This window comes from Procambarus clarkii, chromosome 78, assembly GCF_040958095.1.
Source record: "Procambarus clarkii isolate CNS0578487 chromosome 78, FALCON_Pclarkii_2.0, whole genome shotgun sequence".
NCBI lineage: Eukaryota > Metazoa > Arthropoda > Malacostraca > Decapoda > Cambaridae > Procambarus > Procambarus clarkii.
Window position 1 is genome coordinate 20,300,772 of NC_091227.1, and position 18,584 is coordinate 20,319,355.

General features: G+C 36.4%; 1 protein-coding gene across 2 annotated transcripts; it reads left to right on the top strand.

The window, feature by feature from the left end:
- Positions 1 to 390: 390 nt before the first annotated feature.
- On the top strand, positions 391 to 17,604 carry TfIIS (RNA polymerase II elongation factor). 2 transcript variants are annotated; one of them, XM_045727147.2, is made up of 7 exons: positions 391 to 584; positions 2,602 to 2,661; positions 4,732 to 4,849; positions 9,147 to 9,377; positions 14,517 to 14,728; positions 15,249 to 15,395; positions 15,893 to 17,604. In XM_045727147.2, exons 1-7 carry the CDS (start codon positions 519 to 521, stop codon positions 15,971 to 15,973), a joined length of 915 nt encoding a protein of 304 aa, XP_045583103.1. In that variant the 5' UTR covers positions 391 to 518; the 3' UTR covers positions 15,974 to 17,604. The 2 variants fall into 2 exon arrangements, with proteins under 2 accessions (XP_045583103.1, XP_069170281.1); XM_069314180.1 differs by lacking the exon at positions 391 to 584 and adding an exon at positions 847 to 891.
- The last annotated feature ends 980 nt before the right edge of the window (positions 17,605 to 18,584 follow it).

Here is an 18,584-nt window from a genome sequence, read left to right on the forward strand (position 1 = left end):
TCACGGCATGTATATTACCACCCCTGACGCCCTTTGATATGGGCAGTGTTGGCATCTTGATATATATCTGGTATTATCTAGCTTTATCCCCGCAGGTATCAATCAAAATATCAGATGGAATATTAATACAGATGAATAAGTAGTTTCTTCTTGGCATTATATATATCCTAATTTTGAAAAAAAGCCTTGCATAGAAACATAGGAAAAAATAGTTATACAAACTTGATCAATATGGCATCTCGTGGACTACAGGAATTTGAAAAAAAAATTTAAAAGCTAAAGTAATTTGTATCCTTTTCAATTTTACGCAGTTGGGTGAATATAGGTGTAAGATACGTGAGTGTATGAGTGAGTGTGAGTGTGTGAGTGCGTGAGTGTGGGCGCGCGCGGGGGCGGGCACGCCAGGCCGCCCACCAATCACAACAGTCGTCGCCGGCGTCTGCTTCCAGAAGCATTACGCTGTTAAACCCGCCTTTTCCTGACTGAAAATCTCTTGCCTCCCCAAACCGCTGCCAGTCATGGGTTGCGAGGAGGAAGTGCTCAAGATTAAGAAGAAGCTAGACAAGATGACGGCGAGCGAGGGCGTGAGTGGCAGAGGGGAGGGCTGGGGGTTTAGGTTGTGTGAATTGAAGGGTTTTGGAGTGTGTGTGTGGAGGTCACTTGTGGAGCGAGGTGGTGGAGGCTGGCTCCATGTGCCTAGCCTCCACATTAACTTTTAGTCTACGCCACCACCACCTTCCTAAGACGCGTCTCTCGCTACTGATTCAATTAAATAAATGGTGTAGAGGGAATTATAGAGTAGAGGGCAGGCAGGAAGGCGTTCAACAAAGAGAGGGGAGTCATTACTATACACCAGGCATCATGGTAGCCACTAGGCTTACCGTAGGGCAGGTAGGCCTAGCTCCTCACAGGCCTTACACACCATATTATTCCTCCTAGAGCCCACTCACTAGCTTCACCCGTCCTCATTTTTGCACATTTTCATAATTTAGTTTGCTTTATTTTTGACATTGGGCTGCATTATCTTTTAGCTGATTATCTTAGTCATTTTTTATTTTTTTTTTACTCCAATATTATTTATAATTAGGTGTATGTGTATTTATTACTTTTAATAAAAAAATTAACCTTGTGGGCTCAATTGCAACCTATTGGTGGTATGAGTGCACCAAATACAACATTTATCCTAGTTTAAATTAGTAAAAAGTGCTGATACTTTGGCTAAGGTTACATAAATTAGGCTAAACATTTATTTTTATAATAAAGAGAAACTGGGGCCTAGTAGCAGTTCACGAGACACTACTGAGTACTAAACAGTGTTTTTGGCTAAAGACATCGTTGGGTTAAAACATTACATGATCCCATATCCAAATGGCAGGTGGGCCAGAATCACAATAATGCTGCTCTGAACCTGGCAAGTGATCTCTCAGTGAGAGCTTTCTTGAATTTACCTGAAGACCAGCATCTCTAGTGGCTTCAATGGGGATAGTAAGCTAGAGGCTTGTAGACCCCCCCCACTTGTAATTAAGTTATGTGTGTCTTTTTAAAAAGTAGGCTTAGCTGGTTTTGAACCTAGCAACGCCACCTGTGTCACAGGTTTATCATAAAGATAACCGTTTTGTATGTGGATAAACAAACGCCATTGTTTTCTCACCTTTATTGAAATACCGTATCCCATGCAGCTGTAATTTGGCTCAGAACACCTGGGTACAGTTTATTTAGAATTACATTTCTCTCAATTTCATGATACATATATAATAAGATAAATAAAAGGTATTTAATTATGCATAAGGTTATGCTTTAATATGGTTGATGGTACGGTACTTGCCACTCTAATTGGTGAAGGATTCACTGTTATTTGACTCCTGGTAATTTGTTCATGTTGTCTACCATCATACTGGCAAACCAATATTTGCCTATATCCTTTTTAAGTTGAAATTTATGCAATTTATGGCCATTCTTATGAGTTTTTCCTGGTTAGACAATTTCAGGTGTTTATATTCCTTTTTAATGCTTTTCATCCACCTATAGACTTTCAAATTTGTGACCAAATTTGTGATTTGTAATCTGGCAAGCTTATAATTAAAATAAGTTCAATTTCTACGTTATTTTATTATAAATATTATAATCATAATATTATAATTTACAAAAATTATAGCTATACAAAAAAATTCCATGTACTGTACTGTACTATGGTGTATTTCTGAGGGTCGAGCAAAACACGCAACGAGAAAGTAATTTTTAATACATATAAGTTATAAAGTAAATTAAGATGAAGAATGAACAACTATAAGCTAAAGTAACAGTAGTAACTTGTAAACTAAAATAAAGACCCATAGTAAAGTAAGAGTATACTGAAGATAAGAACAGTGCTTCATTCTGTATTTCTCACTGAAATCTGTAATTCCTTTTTATAATTTAGACTACTCATTAGTCAAGCTTTAATAGAAATCTGGATGCTAGTTCACTCTTAATTTCCATAAATTGATTTCCATGTAATCATTATTATTGTACACTGCTTGAGACTTGGCATTGTTCAGGATGCAGTTAGTGTAAGTTTGATTAAAGAATACGCTGTTACTCACTGTTATCTTCCATTGGCAGGATCAGACACAGGCACTAGATATATTGAGGGTACTGCAAGGACTGCCAATCAACTTCCAGGTAGGAGACTTTGATGATTTAACATTTTTAACATTTTGAAGGCTTATAAGTCTGTCGGTCTTCTAGTTACGTTCTGCTCATTTACTTTGTGTTTTATGTTTTAAGCCACTGTCTTTGAAAATAAATGAAGAGTGATATGTATGTGGTATATAGTCTAGGTGTATATTACAATGAGCTTTTGAACTATTGGTTAATGCAGGTGCTCTACACATCCTGGGTTGGTGCCTTCTTTTGATAATTACTTGGTTAGATTGATGAAATAAGTGGGTTTGAATTGGATATATTACAACCTACCTAGTTTTTGTTCCACTCTTGTTTCAATATTGTTGGAAAATATTAATTGCAAGGACATTTGAAAATCATGGCAGTATATATCTTAAGGCACTTGTATACTCTAGTTGTATACAGTACTAACACTAGAAAATATACTATAAACTCTCTATCAGCATCCTCTTAAATACCTAGACAGTTTTTGGGTTGTCTGAAATGTCTAAAACTCCTCATATTGTTCTCTGAATTATTTGGTTCCAATCAACACGCTTAATGCTCCTTATTATATGGGAGTTGGGGGAATTATCCAATTAAAATGTTTTCTACTCTCATTGTGGCTGGTAATTGGAACAATCCTGTTATTTGTATTAGTAGTGGAGGAAATTTTGTAGTTTTAAAGAGTGAGGCACTAATAAAGAAGTTTAGGGCAACAATGAATTTAATCATGAGCATGGGAGGGCTCCCAATCCTATGTGGTATTCTTCCAAGATGGGTATTTACAAATAAAGGTTGTCTGGGTGCTTTTGGAATCGGTAGCCAATTAGACAAACATTGCAAGGTTAATGCAATATCATCTATTGATAACTGGGAAAACTTTTATGGACAAATAAATGTGTTCTTGGTTACAAGTTAGGTTTTCTAGGGCTGCTTTGTTGATTTTCTCTGTTACTATCTGTGATTCATGGTTTATCTAGGAATAAACTGCTCTATGGTAGAAGTGTGTGTTTATTTAGGGAAAGGAGGAACTAAGGATGTTTGCTAAGGGGTAAGTTGTAAATATGATCTTGCCTGAATTTACTCTACTTCCATTTGCATAGTCACAAATTAGCATAGAGCATCACTTTTGCAACATCTCTTCTAAATTATTCACAATTTTGCATGCAAATTATGCATGAGAGATTAAGTTGGACTAGTCTAGTTATAATCCCTGATTAGGCTTGTCATAACAGGAACCAAAGATGAAATACACTAATTGTAGTGCTCTACCCATGTTGTATATGCATACGTCGATTACGTTGATGAAATTATTGCAGGATAAAAGATAGTTAATCCATCAGTAATCTTGAGGCTTTGTTGGAACCTTGGTAAAACACAAGATATCTATACCATCTTATTAATTTAATGTCCTTAATTCTGTACAGGAAATCTCTTAAATGTTCAGGTGAAAATTTGTAATTGTGCCTAACAGTTTAGACAAAGGCACCACATCATCAAATTGGCAGATGATTGCTTAGATTTATGGTAAAGAAAGAAGTGAAGACTATATTGAGATCTTAAAGAAAGATCTACATGAACTACACAAATGTCCTGAAGATTGGCAAATGCTTTTAAATATACAAAATGCAAGACCTTGCAAGTGAGGCATAACTATACACATCATAACTACCAAATCAACAACTTTACATTGTAGCAGATTGATGAAGAAAAGGATCTTGGAGCCAGTATCTACCTATTACTGAAAGTTGCACAAAAAGTGGGAGCTGCAGTAAAAAAAAAAAAAAAAAAAAAAGAAAATGAGCCTTTAGTCAAGCCTATCCTTAATGTAATTTATTCCTAATTATTAAGGTCTAAAATACTGTACTGCATATATTGGTGTCTTCTTTTACAGTTCTTTTTGTTTGCTAAAAGTAAACTGTTAAATACAAAAGTTTGGTTCTTCATTTTTTTTTTAACTGGCGTTGTTAAAACATTTTTATCAAAATACAATAAGATGTATTTTGGGTGTATAATGCTATATTGGTTGGTTTTTAGGAAAAAAATTGTAGTATTGAATCTAAAAAAGGATTTTTAATGTTTCAGGTTTTGTCAAAGACACGTATCGGTATGACTGTGAATGCTCTCCGTAAGGCTTCTACTGACGAAGAAGTAATTTCCACTGCTAAACAGTTGATAAAGAATTGGAAAAAATTTGTTCCTGGTGAGTAACACTATACCAGTAAAGAGGATTTATTTTTTAGAAACTCTTATGAAGCTTTAAATTGATAAGTAAAAAATCCTATTTCAACATGTGTTATTACATGAACTTCAGAGTGAAGTTGAAAAAAGTACATTGATAACTAGTTTTCAGTATACTATTTTAACAACTTCAGTAGTACTATTGATTTTAACTGTACATAGGTTATTTTCAGAGTTCCTTCTGTTCTTCCTGTCTTTGCTGGCCTGTCATGTCACTTTATACTGTTTCTCTACATGACTTTTATAGTCTCTGTATTTTTACCTGAAAATGCTAAATTGCTCCAAACTTGAAGTTGTACAAATGTATTGGTCTATATTATATTTACGAGGTACCTGAAAAGATTATAGCCCTTTATGCCCTAACTGCACAGTCTGGTCCCTGGTTCTAATCCCACAAAACTACCCAGCCTCTGGACTTGTGCAGGTATACTTGACACCAGGACCAGAATTTGGTATGCTCATAGAGGCGAAGGTAGCATGTGGATCAGAGATCAGTCTCATATGGGTAAAACTGCCTAGAAAATATAGCTAAAGCAAAACAGATTTCTTGGTTAAATATAGAAAAGCAGAAGCAAGGAAAGTGATAATTTGGCCAATGTCAATAAACCAGGTTGTAGTATCCAAGTGCACCACCAGCTGCCAGGTCATGTCATCAGAGTTCATCCTTCCTGCTCGTCTCACTTGCAAACCAGATACCAACCATTCAACTATGAAAGGACTAGCACTGTTTATTATTTTTTCATTACACTTCAAAATTGTGCTTAAACTCTCCATCGTGTGTGTCCTTAGCTGATCAGCATGCCCTGACATTGTTTCAGGGTTATAATTACTATTATCAGAAACAGGAAGTCTGTGTGGTACATACTTAGGGCTTTTATTGAGGTATGCCTCCCCTCCAGGTCGAATTACTGATATTCCTCTGGATGAAAACCACAACAGTTTTCTCCCAGGTATCTGTTCACTGCTAGGTGAACAAAGTCATTAGGTGAAAGGAAATGTGCTCAAACAATGGTTATATTGGTTTGTTTCCTCATTGGTTATCTTCTCTTAGGGGCTTGAATGCCTTCTTTTCTGTGGCTTCTCCAGAGTTATCCCAGTGTCTGGGTTGTGCTTGGGACTTTGTCCTCAAGCAAGACTTCTTGAACAGAATTAAGCCCACTTTGTACTTAACCCTTAAACTGCTCCAGTCATATCAAAGTGATTGGCCCATATGTTCCAATTGCCTGGAAATGATTCAAGGTTCCCCCTTTTTTTTTTTTTTTTTTAAATAGCCCCACTCAATCTAGAGGGATGTCATTTGACACTAGACCTATGTCAATCATTTGTCATACAGTACATATTTGGAAAAAATCCTGAGCTTCGTTGTTTCCTACAGACTTGTTCTAAATCTGGACCTTAGTCTATTATTTATCTAGTCTATTATTTATCTATTTGGTTAGGGGTTTGTCAATTCAGGTGGCATTAATTATTACTGTCTCTTGACCTGGGCTCCTTATATCCTTGGCTTATTTGTGGTTCCCGAGGCATTGGTGTGGGATTCTCTTGGTTTGATCCCTGTTGCTAGTCTCACTGAGAGAGACCTCCACACAGTCACATCAGCCCTAGGAGTTCTTGATAGCCTGTCAGAGACCAAAACCTACCCTACCTCACACAAACACAGGGAGCAGGGTATTCATGATCACTGTCACTGAAGAAACGTACCCCTGGAAAGGAAGTGAAGCAAAACTGAACTGCATGGTTCACAGAAAGTAAACAATACAGTAAACAACTCTGCAAATGATCCACCCAGTAGTTAGGTCATACTCCTTCCTGCCCTAGTTGCATGCAGCTGGCCACCACTAGGTGGCAGCACCATAGGAGTTGCCAAGCTCCCAATGTCAATAATGTTCACACCTTTGCCTGATATCAGACAAGTCTGACCTGCTCCTTGAGTTGCCAGCTCTTTGTTACCTTAGATAAGTGTTGGCCATCCTTTGAACTGTCCTTTGGGGGCCCATTTCCTTGTGTATCTTTTCAGTATTTTGCTTTTGCTTTTACATGCATATTGTTGCCTGTTGTGTAGATTTCAGAAAGTTCATCTCAAGCTGCATGTGCTTAGGGTTGCCTTTCCTTAGACACTTGAGGGTGTTGCCCCTGCCCTGAGAGGGTTACTTTCCTGGTGGGTTCAGGTGTTTGTCCCATAGAGGCCAGCTCACTGTGGTGGGTGTCTTGCCCTGAGTAGTGCATTAGGTATTTGGCTTTTCTGCTAGGTTTTGAGGTTGGGCATTCTGGGGTTATTGTTTAGGGGTGCACTGGGATTTGCGTGCTTGTGCATTTGGCAAGCAGCTGATGCCCTTCGCAGCCACATTTATTCTCTTCTGCAATCGGTATCAGTTCATCCGGTGAATGTCCCTTGTGGTCCTGCTTGGTCTTTCAACTCATTGGCCCTGGCAGGCCCTGTGGGTCTTTGGTGTAATTTCTTTGAATCGCCCAGCGAGCCCCCACTTGTTATTTCGTGCTGAGGGATGTCCATCGCTTTTTTGCTTCATGCCGATGGTCATTTGTGCCATCTCGGCTATGCTGCCTGTTGAGTGGATGTTTTCCTCTGCCCCAAGGCCTTTGAAGTTTGGGTTTGCTGTCTATTGTAGCTAGAGCCTCCATCTTTTGGCTTTATTTTTGTAGTGACAAGGCTTAACAGGCAACAGCTGCTTTAGGCTTATTTGTCAGTTTGTATTTTTCAGCTTGGTGTTAGTATGGTTGCCTTGAAGTTGGTCCAATATGGATTTGGAGGTAGAGCAGGTTCTAACTTGACTGGATTTATTATTCCCCCCCCCCCTCAATCCATTGTCCTTTTGGCTCAATGGACCTCTTGTGTTCCCTTTCCCTTGCTCAGTGCTCTGGTGATGTCTGAGGGTTTCAGAGTCCAGGCTTCAATGAGTTGTGAATGTAGCTTGGCCTTCTCCAGGGATTGCCCTTTCCATGTCTGCAGTGTGGACAGTTGAGGCATTTCTTCTCTCTGGGGTTTCATTTCCTTCTGTTTCTTAGGGGTGTATTTGGCTCTGATCCTTTGTGTGCAGAGATGCCTTCCTGTCTGATCAGGCATGAAACATGGCTCTGCCCCATGTTTTTTTTTTTATGGGGGGGGGGAGGGCTGGGGAGAATCCCAAGGTGGGACCCTGGGTACACTTTAAAACTATCCTTGTATCTCCTTCCCTCTTTGGGGATTTTTGTTTAGCTTGGGCAGGGGATGTTCTCTATCCTCCATCAATGTTTGAGCTTGGTTCCCCAGTTGTTCTTCCCCATGTGCCTTTTTTTTTTTTTGGGGCACAGTAGGATCCTCAGATGTGTAGTTTAGGTGGTTTGTCATCCCATTTACCACAATGTTCAGTTTTTTGTTTGTTTTTTCTCTCGCCTGGGCAGATCAGACTTTAACTTATTTGACCCTGCCTCTTTTTACTGGGTCTGTTTCAGCCCTAAGGATGCAGTTAAGATACCCTTGCTTCTTCCTGGCTTGCAGACACTCATTTGTTTTCTTGAGGCTTGGACCAGCTTTATCTGTGCCTCTAGGCATTGTTGGCATGAGGTATGCTCCATTCTTGTCAGGTTTTCTTGGGCTGTGCCTTACTTGTACCCTTGGAGCTTTAGTGTTTTTCCAGTCCTGCCCTGTTTTGTGGGCATGTGGCAGCAACTTTTACAGTTGCTTTGTTTCCTGGGTCTTGAGTGCAAAAGTTTATGGGTCCCATGTTCACTTAGTCTTAATTTTCATTTTATGGGCTATGGTTTAGCTTTTCTTTTCCCTGTTCAGTTGTTGCAGCCGAGGTCAGCCAAATCTTTATTGTGTTTGGGGTTCCTCGTTTAATGTGCTTAATGGGAGTGTTTCCCATGGCATGTATTTGTGACAGTGTCATATCCATATTCCTAATTTGCTATTGGCTTCATAGTTACTTTGGACTATAAAGGTCTGACTTGTTTAGCAGAGGTATTCAATTTTAGTGCCACTGGAAATGGTCTCGGTACAGATATGTGATGATGGGGGGGGGGGGCTTCTTATGCTTTGGGTTTCTTGTCTTGTTATTGTAACCCAACCACTTGGACTGGTCGATACAGTGTGTCGGTTGGCATTCAATCCTAGTAGTCGGCTCTGACTGACTTGGTTCCTTATCCTCACAATTACGTTTTTCTTGTAAATTTCATATGAAGTATGAAGATTTTGCATTTGACTAGGAATTAGATTTTTCTCTATTTACTTTTCAACATTAAATGTTTTAATTTTTATTTAGACAAAAAAGATGACGATGAAAAAGATGGAAAAGAAGAGAAGAAAAAAGAGAAAGAAGATAAGAAGGAATCTAAAAACAACAGTAACAGTAGCAATAGTAGCAACAACAGTAGCAGCAGCAGCAGCAGTGGAAGTTCCAAGCCTGCCAGCTTTCCAACAGCAGCCCCACCTACCACAGATTCTCTGCGCCTTAAGTGCCGAGAAATGATTGCTAATGCCCTCAAATTAGCAGGTGAGCTGTTCTGCATAGACTTGTTTATATTAATATGCCATGAAAAGGCCTTTTAACTTTGGTGGTCTGCTCGTTGGACCGGATAGATATTTTTTCTTGATTTTATATGGGATGACCGACTTTCTTGTTCAGTATCATATACAAGTTGAAGCTCACATTGCGTTCTAATCATTATCTCTCTTATTTCATTATATTCCAATATCTCTTATTCTCTTCATGAATGAGAGGAGAGCGTGTGTGTCTTTGGTAAATGGGACCCAGATGCGAGTTTTGGTAATTTATACACATTCTGGCACTGGAATCAGTGCTGCAATGGAGGCTCATTTAATTTCTATTTCATCTCTTAATTAAGCAATGGTGTTGTATGTCATGTTCTGGGTCATCCAACAGTGTGATAAGACTTTCAGATCCATGTAGCAGTGTCTTTCTGAAGCTAACCATTCTTTGTATACAGTGCATCTGCAATGAATTGCGCAAAGCTTTTCTAATGTTCCAATACACATTTTTCGTTAGTATACCTTTATTGTGTAAAATCACTGGTCATTGGAGATTACCAACAAAATAAGAAAAAATAGCACCTGTAGTGTTTGATAAAATTAAACCAAGACATTTAAGAAATTTATCCGATATTAATACTGTACTACAGTATAATAGTTTGTCTCAAAATCAATTGCACCAACATATTAATATCATTTTAATTCAAGATGGTTCTTAAGAAAGAAGTCACAGAAGATGGTTAGCTGATGGCAGTTCTCTACAATGAGGTTGTATAGGAATGGTGTGTAAGTGTTAAAAGGAATGTGGGTATAATTTGGTTTCTAATAGACTGGAGATGTTTATTTTGGTAAAGTTCCTTTAAAAATAGGTGATGACACTACCTTGTAGAGAAACCTGCTTGAGGTGAAGAATTGTCATCATTCAGTTCTAAATGTTTCCTTTAATATCTTTACATACTTTTTTCTAATTTGGATCATGATGATTCCATTGTTTTCCCTGCCTTCAGAGGCAACATTTTCAGATCCCCTTTTGTATGCAAACACAATTAAAAGATTGTATTCCCTCCTCTTTTTTCCTCTATGTATATGCCTTCATTATTTATCACTACTCTAATTTTCCACTAGGGCTTAGAGATATCAAGTGTCAAGAAAAAAATATATGCACTAGATGGCCAGCTTTGTCTCGTGCTATTATGCTTGCATTTATAATGGCAAGCATAATTTTGTAAGTGTGTTTTGTAATTTCAGTTTGTATTGTAATTTAATTTGATGCTGTGGATGGACGATGCTTTTAAGATTAATACAGTGGGGCCTCGACTTGCGATGATAATCCGTTCCCAGAGACATGTCGTAAGTTGAAACGAATTTTCGCATAAGAAATAATGGGAATTGAATTAATCAGTTCCACACACCCCAAAAAACTAACTTCAAAGTAAATTTTATACCCAATTCACCCAAATCTTTAATACTAAAGTATGTACATGTTATTGCTTACCTTTATTGATGACTTGTTGGCATATGAAAGACTGTGAGGAGGGGGGGAAGAGGAGGAGGAAGAGAGATGTTAGTGTTTGGAAGGGGAGTTCCCTTCCATTATAACATCAGGCAGTGATTGTTCTTTTTTTTTTTCAAATTTTTTCATATTTTTATTTTTTTATAGAAAGTGGAGCAGCCTGCCTGACATCCACTGAACAAACCTATTAGACATTTTTATTTTTTGTTCTAAATATCAGGCAGTGATGACTTCTCTGGGGGTACACTCTCCTACGGTTTGCCTGCATACCACTAGGATCTGGTTGTGGTTCACTGCTTGTTTGTCTCGCTAAAAATTTGTCCTTGGAGATTTGTTTTGCCCTTTGTTTTAACATTTGTCTTTAGTGATGCATCAGTGTCATTGAAAAGATTCAGGCAACGACCTACTGCAGCTTGATTTGGGCGAGTCATTTTGGTAAAAGTTTGCAGTTCTTCCCATGCTGCACACATTATCTTAATAAATGAAGAAAGGACATCCTCTACATCAACAACTCTCATACCATTTTCATGTTTACGAATGAGCTCTTTGTTCTTCCTCGTTGGTCATCCTCACATGTGTTTTCTTAGGTTGAACCTTACTAATGACTTTCTTGGGACCCATGGCACAATATGTAATAATTAGTTTTATGTTCAAAAAACAAAAAATCGCCAAAATAATGGAATTTCTTACAAGCGTGATCGTCACTAAGCGGGCGGCTATGGTAAACTGAGGCATGTCGGCCCGTGTGACCAGGAACCATGCTCTCGATCGACCTGAACACGTATCAACGAATATCGTTAGTTGACGACACTATTGTAAGTCGAGTCACATTTTCTGACCTAATTTACATCGTAACTCGAAAATATCGTAAGTCTGGGCAATCGTAAGTCGAGGTGTCAATATACATCATTTAGCCCAAAGGGCAAGCAAGTGACACAGCTCCTCACTAAAGAATAGAAGACTGATCAATGATGGTCCCCCCTTTTTTATGATAAATACATTACTATATCTGTTTCCTCTAATGTTTTATTCATCTTTGAAAATTGTTAAAATCATGATCAGACCCATATTAGAGAAGTTTTCATACTTGCCAAAATTTTTCTCGTGCTTTATGGGCAAATTTTAGAGCAAAATTTTAATCTTAACTGATCAGATGATGGAAAACTTCCAGGAGAACCTGCATGTAAAGATTTAACCACACCTAGTTAATTTTCAATAGAGTGTTCCTGATGCACAGTATTGTATTTAGGTCTACCTCCTGTACAGGTGACATTTTCCTCCATATGGGCATATATACCGGGCCCAAACTACTGTATTTTGAACTCCAGATGTCCAAAGTTTAGAATAGAACTTCAGGATGTTAGAGCTATTTAATCAAGGCATTTATTTAGCAGAATACAAATATTGCGGTGTGTTTTTCACCATTTGAAAGTATCCACACATCACAGTAAAAGGGAAAATAATATCCATCCAGACAGTTATTAAAATATTTCTAGCTTTGACACATTTAAATCATAATAAGCATAAGGGCTTCATTACCTGAAATAGAAACCTTCCAGCTGTACTCATCCAGTATTAAAACGTCTCCTTATATATGTCTTCTTGGGGTATTGAATAAAATTGAAAACCATAAAAGTATCCCCACCAGAAATACCTAATTATTGGAATTTTTTTATCTAACACTTTAGTTTCCTTTCAGCCTGTGTTCTTTTGTTAACAAGTTTATATCATGATACAGTAAAGTTTCAAGCATCCAAGCTTTCCCCCTGGCTTAAATCTCAAAAGTTAGGCAGATTGTGAGTACTATATACAGTTATGCATGTTTACTTTCATTAAAAAAATGGACTAGCAGTAATCTATCATATAATGGCAATTACCTTGCTACAATTCTGGCTGGACTGAACAGGCACACACTTGTGTAAAGCCCTTCCACAGTACTATGTACAATATTGTGTATCAGTTCTGTTGAACAGTTCCACCCTGAAGAAATCTTGGTACCGAACATTTCATGGCTTTAATTTGACACGCTTTTACAGTACTGTAATTATTACATTTTTTTGCAATCGCTTTGGCTATGAAGTGAGCCATGTATATCTAGAGTTAGTATATGTTGGTAATGCAAACTTCAGTGTTGTGTAAGATGTTTATGGCTGTTAACACTTAGACAGTGGTTAACATCAATTGTTTATTTACATGGTAATGCAGTTATCATAATCATGAAGATTTTAACATTGTCTGGGTTTTACATGTATGATGTAAATATGGATGAAAAAGCGCTCTGTGGATGTAAATAAGGAAAACACATGATAAAATCAGTGAAACCTCAGAGGATAAAACAGAAAGCATCGCAGCATAGTCGAGCAACAGGAATTGACAAGTGTCAGACACACAGACTTAGTGCCTCCGCCCAGTGAAATTATAAATATTCACTAATTTTCTAGTTCTTACATTCTACATATTTTATAATGAAAAATTATTTCTAGTAATTTTTTTTTTTTTTTTTTTTTTTTTTTTTTTTTTTGCAAAGGTGGGTAGACCATTTCAAGTTCAAGCAATGCTGAAGAAATAGTTAATTTTTGCTCAGAGCAGAGAGAAGAAATAATGTCTTCAAAGCATTCTGGGCACTTCATCATGGTGCATTCAGCTGTATTTCTTAGTGGCAAATATTGTTTTAACACTTTTGCTCAGATGCATGGAGGCAATTGAATGACAATAAAAAGTAGTTCGCTGCAGTGTAAGAATTTTACCATTGAGTGATGCAAGAGGGCTTTGACTGAGACAAGAATCAAAAGTAGAGCCATCACCACAAGATAGAGAAGCAATTACACACTGAAGAGTTTTAATGGGGGAAGAAAAAGGGTAGGGGATAGAACTTAATCCTGTAGCTAACAACAGTGTTGAAGATCACTATTTTTAGTTTTAAAACTAGAGAAGGATCTAACTTGGGAAAGCCAAAGTAGGGTAGTCTAAAGTATAAATAATACTCGACAACAGCCATTCTCAACGGGAGCTATGTCAATCCCTAGGGAGTTCCCTTGAAATAATTGTGGGTCGTACATCCGTACATTAAACACCCGGAATTTCAACGACAACCAGAAGGCAATTTCTGCCTTTGCTCTTGATGTTGGTTAAGTGAGAAAAATTAAACACAAATTACTTAACAATATCTTTACATATGATTAATATTTCTTTCTCTTGAAAATAAATATATATATATATATATATATATATATATATATATATATATATATATATATATATATATATATATATAAATATATATAAAATAATAAACTAAGACTAGGATTCATTAGGGATGTCTAGTGACGAATCTAGTGAAACTGCAAGCAAGAGCTGTTATCCTACCTCAGCTCATCTGAAGCCTACACCTAGAAACTCAATTATTTCATGAGAATATACTTTGAAACGAACACATAGGGAACTATCATATAAGGAACCAAATGAAGCCAAGTTGAAACCTACTACTAGAGGCCCATTTATATCATGAGCCTGTTATATGCATCAGTAAGAATAGCCTTTATTCATTAAAAACATTAGGTAACAATCATATAAGGAATACCCATTTCCACTGGGTAATATAAATATTTAACTTTTTTTTTTTCTCCTTAGAAATGCCTGATGGTGTGGTGGATACTCCCGAGAGTCTGGCCGAGAAGGCTGAAGAAGCTATCTTCCAAGAGTTCCGCAATACTGATGCTGCTTATAAGAACCGTTTGCGGTCAAGGGTTTACAACTTAAAAGACTCCAAGAACCCACAATTACGAGAAAATGTTCTAAGAGGCGTTATTTCCCCACAGAGACTTGCAACTATGAGCTCAGAAGTAAGTAGTACTAGTATACATATTTATATATATACAGTATTTTATATATATAAATGTATACAATACCTATATACATGTGTGTGATTGCACACATATATACACAACTGCATTATTGCAGTTGTTTGTCAAAATAGCGTTATAGGCGACCACAATTTTTGGAACTGAAGGAGAGAAAAATGAGTGTTCTGTGTAGTGTAACTATGGAGGTATATTTTTAAGAGGGATCCAGTAGGCTGTTGCCTTGTGGGGGTGAAGACAAGAGATTCCATAGGACTGGTAAAATGTGTGGCTCCACATGATGATTGTCCGATAGTCTCCTCATTTAATTCAGGATAAACAAGGCTGTTACAAAGGGATATTAAGTGTTGAAGATTGGGATCCATTGTGAATTTACTTTGTCTTGCAATAAGTTTTCTGTTTTTTATGGCATTTCATAGACGGGTGTGTTGTTATACCTTGATGCAATTGGTTGTTTGTATTTTAAGAATTCTTAGTCATTAATTAGTGACTAAAATTACAGGAAATGGCTAGTGCTGAAATGAAGGCATTACGGGAGAAATTTACTAAAGAAGCCATCGATGACCATCAACTTGCTGTTGCTCAAGGTACCAAGACAGATCTGCTCAAGTGTGGCAAGTGTGGGCAACGGAACTGCACATACAACCAGGTACTTTTTCAGCTTTACTTATTGTTCTTTGCTTTTGGGTTAGTTAAATGTAAGTGGTGCTTACTGGTTTTTGCATTTCTAAAATTTACTTTAAAAATCTATTTTTCAGAATATTTATAGACTCATTGCATGTCATAGTTGTTAAGTCTTATACTTTAACACAGTTTTATACTGTATATTTATCACTAAATACTGTATACAGTATTTTTTACATGTGCAAGACTTGATTACTGTATTATCTAAATGCATCATTAAATAAGTTTTCTCAATTTTTTTAAGAACATTAGCTTTCCTTATTACTCGTAATTGGGATATGCCTTGCCTTGATTTATACCCTTCCATCTAGAAGCCAAGTAGAATGCTGAAGAATGAGCCAGTCTTCATATTATAAGCATTGTTGTGTATTTCAGTCAGTATGCCAGCTCAGTTTTGATAATTTTGTATGGTGCTGGAATTAAAACTTCTATTTACTAATAAGCACTTGTGTTTCTGAACAGATGCAGACCAGAAGTTCTGATGAACCTATGACCACATTTGTGTTATGCAATCATTGTGGTAATCGCTGGAAGTTTTGCTGAGCTTCAAGTCACAGGAACCAAATATATATACCCCAAAGGATTTCTTTGTTTTTGTAAAGAACTTGTTAATCATTGGTTGCTCCCAAAACTTAATATATTAGACAATTTGATATTAATATGACCAACCTTTGAATAGCTCTGCTGCATGTAATCTTGTACATGTGGCATGTGGTCTACCTTGAGAGCCTACCGAGCCATTGGAAAATGGCTCGGTAAGGCTCTATTCCACATGCTTATAACTTGATGTTATGGAATACATGCAGTTGAGCATTTCAAGGTAAAAATTACATAAATTGAAGACAAATGTAGAAATAAAAAGTATATAATTTTGTAAATCTTTAAAGTTTACAAACTGTAGACATCACCATCATTATTCATTTTGAATTATTTCATGTCAAATACATCATAATTATTATTATATGTACTAATGTCTTATAAATCACTTCCCTGTTTCCAACCTAGTAATTTACTAATAGAACTTTTCTGCCATGATTATTGATGAATTATGCAAGATTTAGAACCGAGAAAGTCTGCATTATACATTGATAACCCTCTCGACATAGGGAGGGTGCGTGTTATACTGTGTGTGTGGAGAGCAGGTGTATTAACACTACTTTGAGGATATATCAAGTTTTTATTCATCGATTTATATGCCATTGGTAAAGCATATAATGATTAATTTTGTATGGGGTTATGTGATCAAGTTAGGTGATGAGCTGACCACTCGCCATTCTGGATCATGGGTGAAAAGCTATTAAACATCCAGGCGTATTTATCCCATTGAAGGGATTTTGTTACAAGAAAATTGTAGAAATCTTACTAGTTTTATTAAAAAAAAGAAAGTTTTATAAAAAGTTTTATTTTACATTTTGTCCAAAAAATTGTTGACCCAATTTTTCCTATAGTCTTCAAGGCTTGACTATGACAGTTAGTTTCTTTAGATAATCACTTGAGCAATAGTTAATTTTCTTCATACAAAAATATTTTTGCTATCAGCCTCAAAGTTTGAGTTGCATCTAATACTTGCCTGAATGCGAGGTCCATGTATTTTTTTATTTTTTATTAGATGTATATTATTCTGATAGGAAGCTAATTATGAAATGAGACCGACATTTGGATTACATTTTGCAGGTGTATAATTTGATGTTGCTAAAACATATTTAAATGTTAATGATACCAATTTACGTACGAATTACTGGAAAGTTTGGCATTGTACTTTACCATTCCAGAATTGTGAGAGAAAGCTTATATGAAAAGAAATTTTCACCAAGAAGTAACATATTTATTTAAAACATTTCCCTATGCTATATAAATGATAAAACTGTTTTTGGAGTGTGTAACACATTAGACATGCTTTTCATGTTAACAATACTTTTCATTTCAGAATGTAGCATATCTATGCCTATTGTCCTATATTTTTTAAGCTAGAAAAAATGATATTTTTTTTTTAAGTCATATTTAAATCTGTACTCATTCATAATATTAAACTTTTTTATGGATATGTAGGACCAAAATTTTTTCTTTTTTTAATATTGGATTATTTCCAATCTTAATGCTTGAACTACTAGGTAATACAGTTTTCATATCCTGAGTACTGTGTTCTTATCAATACAATTGTACCTGTAGATAAATTGTTTTATTTTTCTCTCCAAAAATACATGACTTAAATTCAAGAGAAAACACTACAGTACATGTGGCTATCCACTCACAAATTGAGAACAAATTGTCAGCGTAGGTAGAAATGAGAAAATATCAAATCAAGTGAAATATTTGTATGGCAGCTGCAACACTGTTAGTAATTAGTCTTCCACAGCCTGTTGACCAGCATCCCATTGTTTGCTTAGTCCTTCACGCCTGGTCACTCCACTTTCCTACATTCGTACCTTCTCATAATACACTTACCTTAGTCCATGCATTCTCTGTGGTCACTTATCAAACATTCATCTCAATTTTCTTTTTCTTTTTTTCCCTTCTCCTCTCAACAACTTTTCCATCCCACTATTACCTTCTTTCTGCTAAGTTTGCTAGTGTCCTTGAGGATTTGTCTTTTTTTTAGATACTAAAACTGCTTAGTTCTATAGCTTATAGGAATTTTTTTTTTTTCACCTTTTTTGTTTATCTCACTGACTGTGTGTCCCTTCCAGCCAGCCATGCAACAAGTTTAGATAGTCAAATCTTGTTTAAGATTCTCATTATTTTAAGTACAGTATTATATTTTAAGCTTAGAGTTTTTATACTCTCTACATGGACTTTGCTAAATCAGGTGTAAAAGTATTAAGACGTGACTGGTATGACTGGCACGAAATGGTATGACGTGTGTATTTAGGGAATGTGCTTTTTTTTTTTTTTTTTTTTTTTTGGCGTGTGTGCATGTGCGTGCAACAAATTCCCACAATGAGGGCATTATTAGAATCAAGTTGCACTATGACAGAAAGCTTATGATTTAAAATAGGATAGATAAATTACATATTTTACCAAGCTGAGAATGGGAGTGATTTATCAGTGTATGTGCAGGATAATTGTTCTAAAATTTAATAACTCCAAGCAGAATTCATATTAATTGTTTTTTGTTCCAATTTTACATTAAAATTAATCCACTAATTTTACCAAG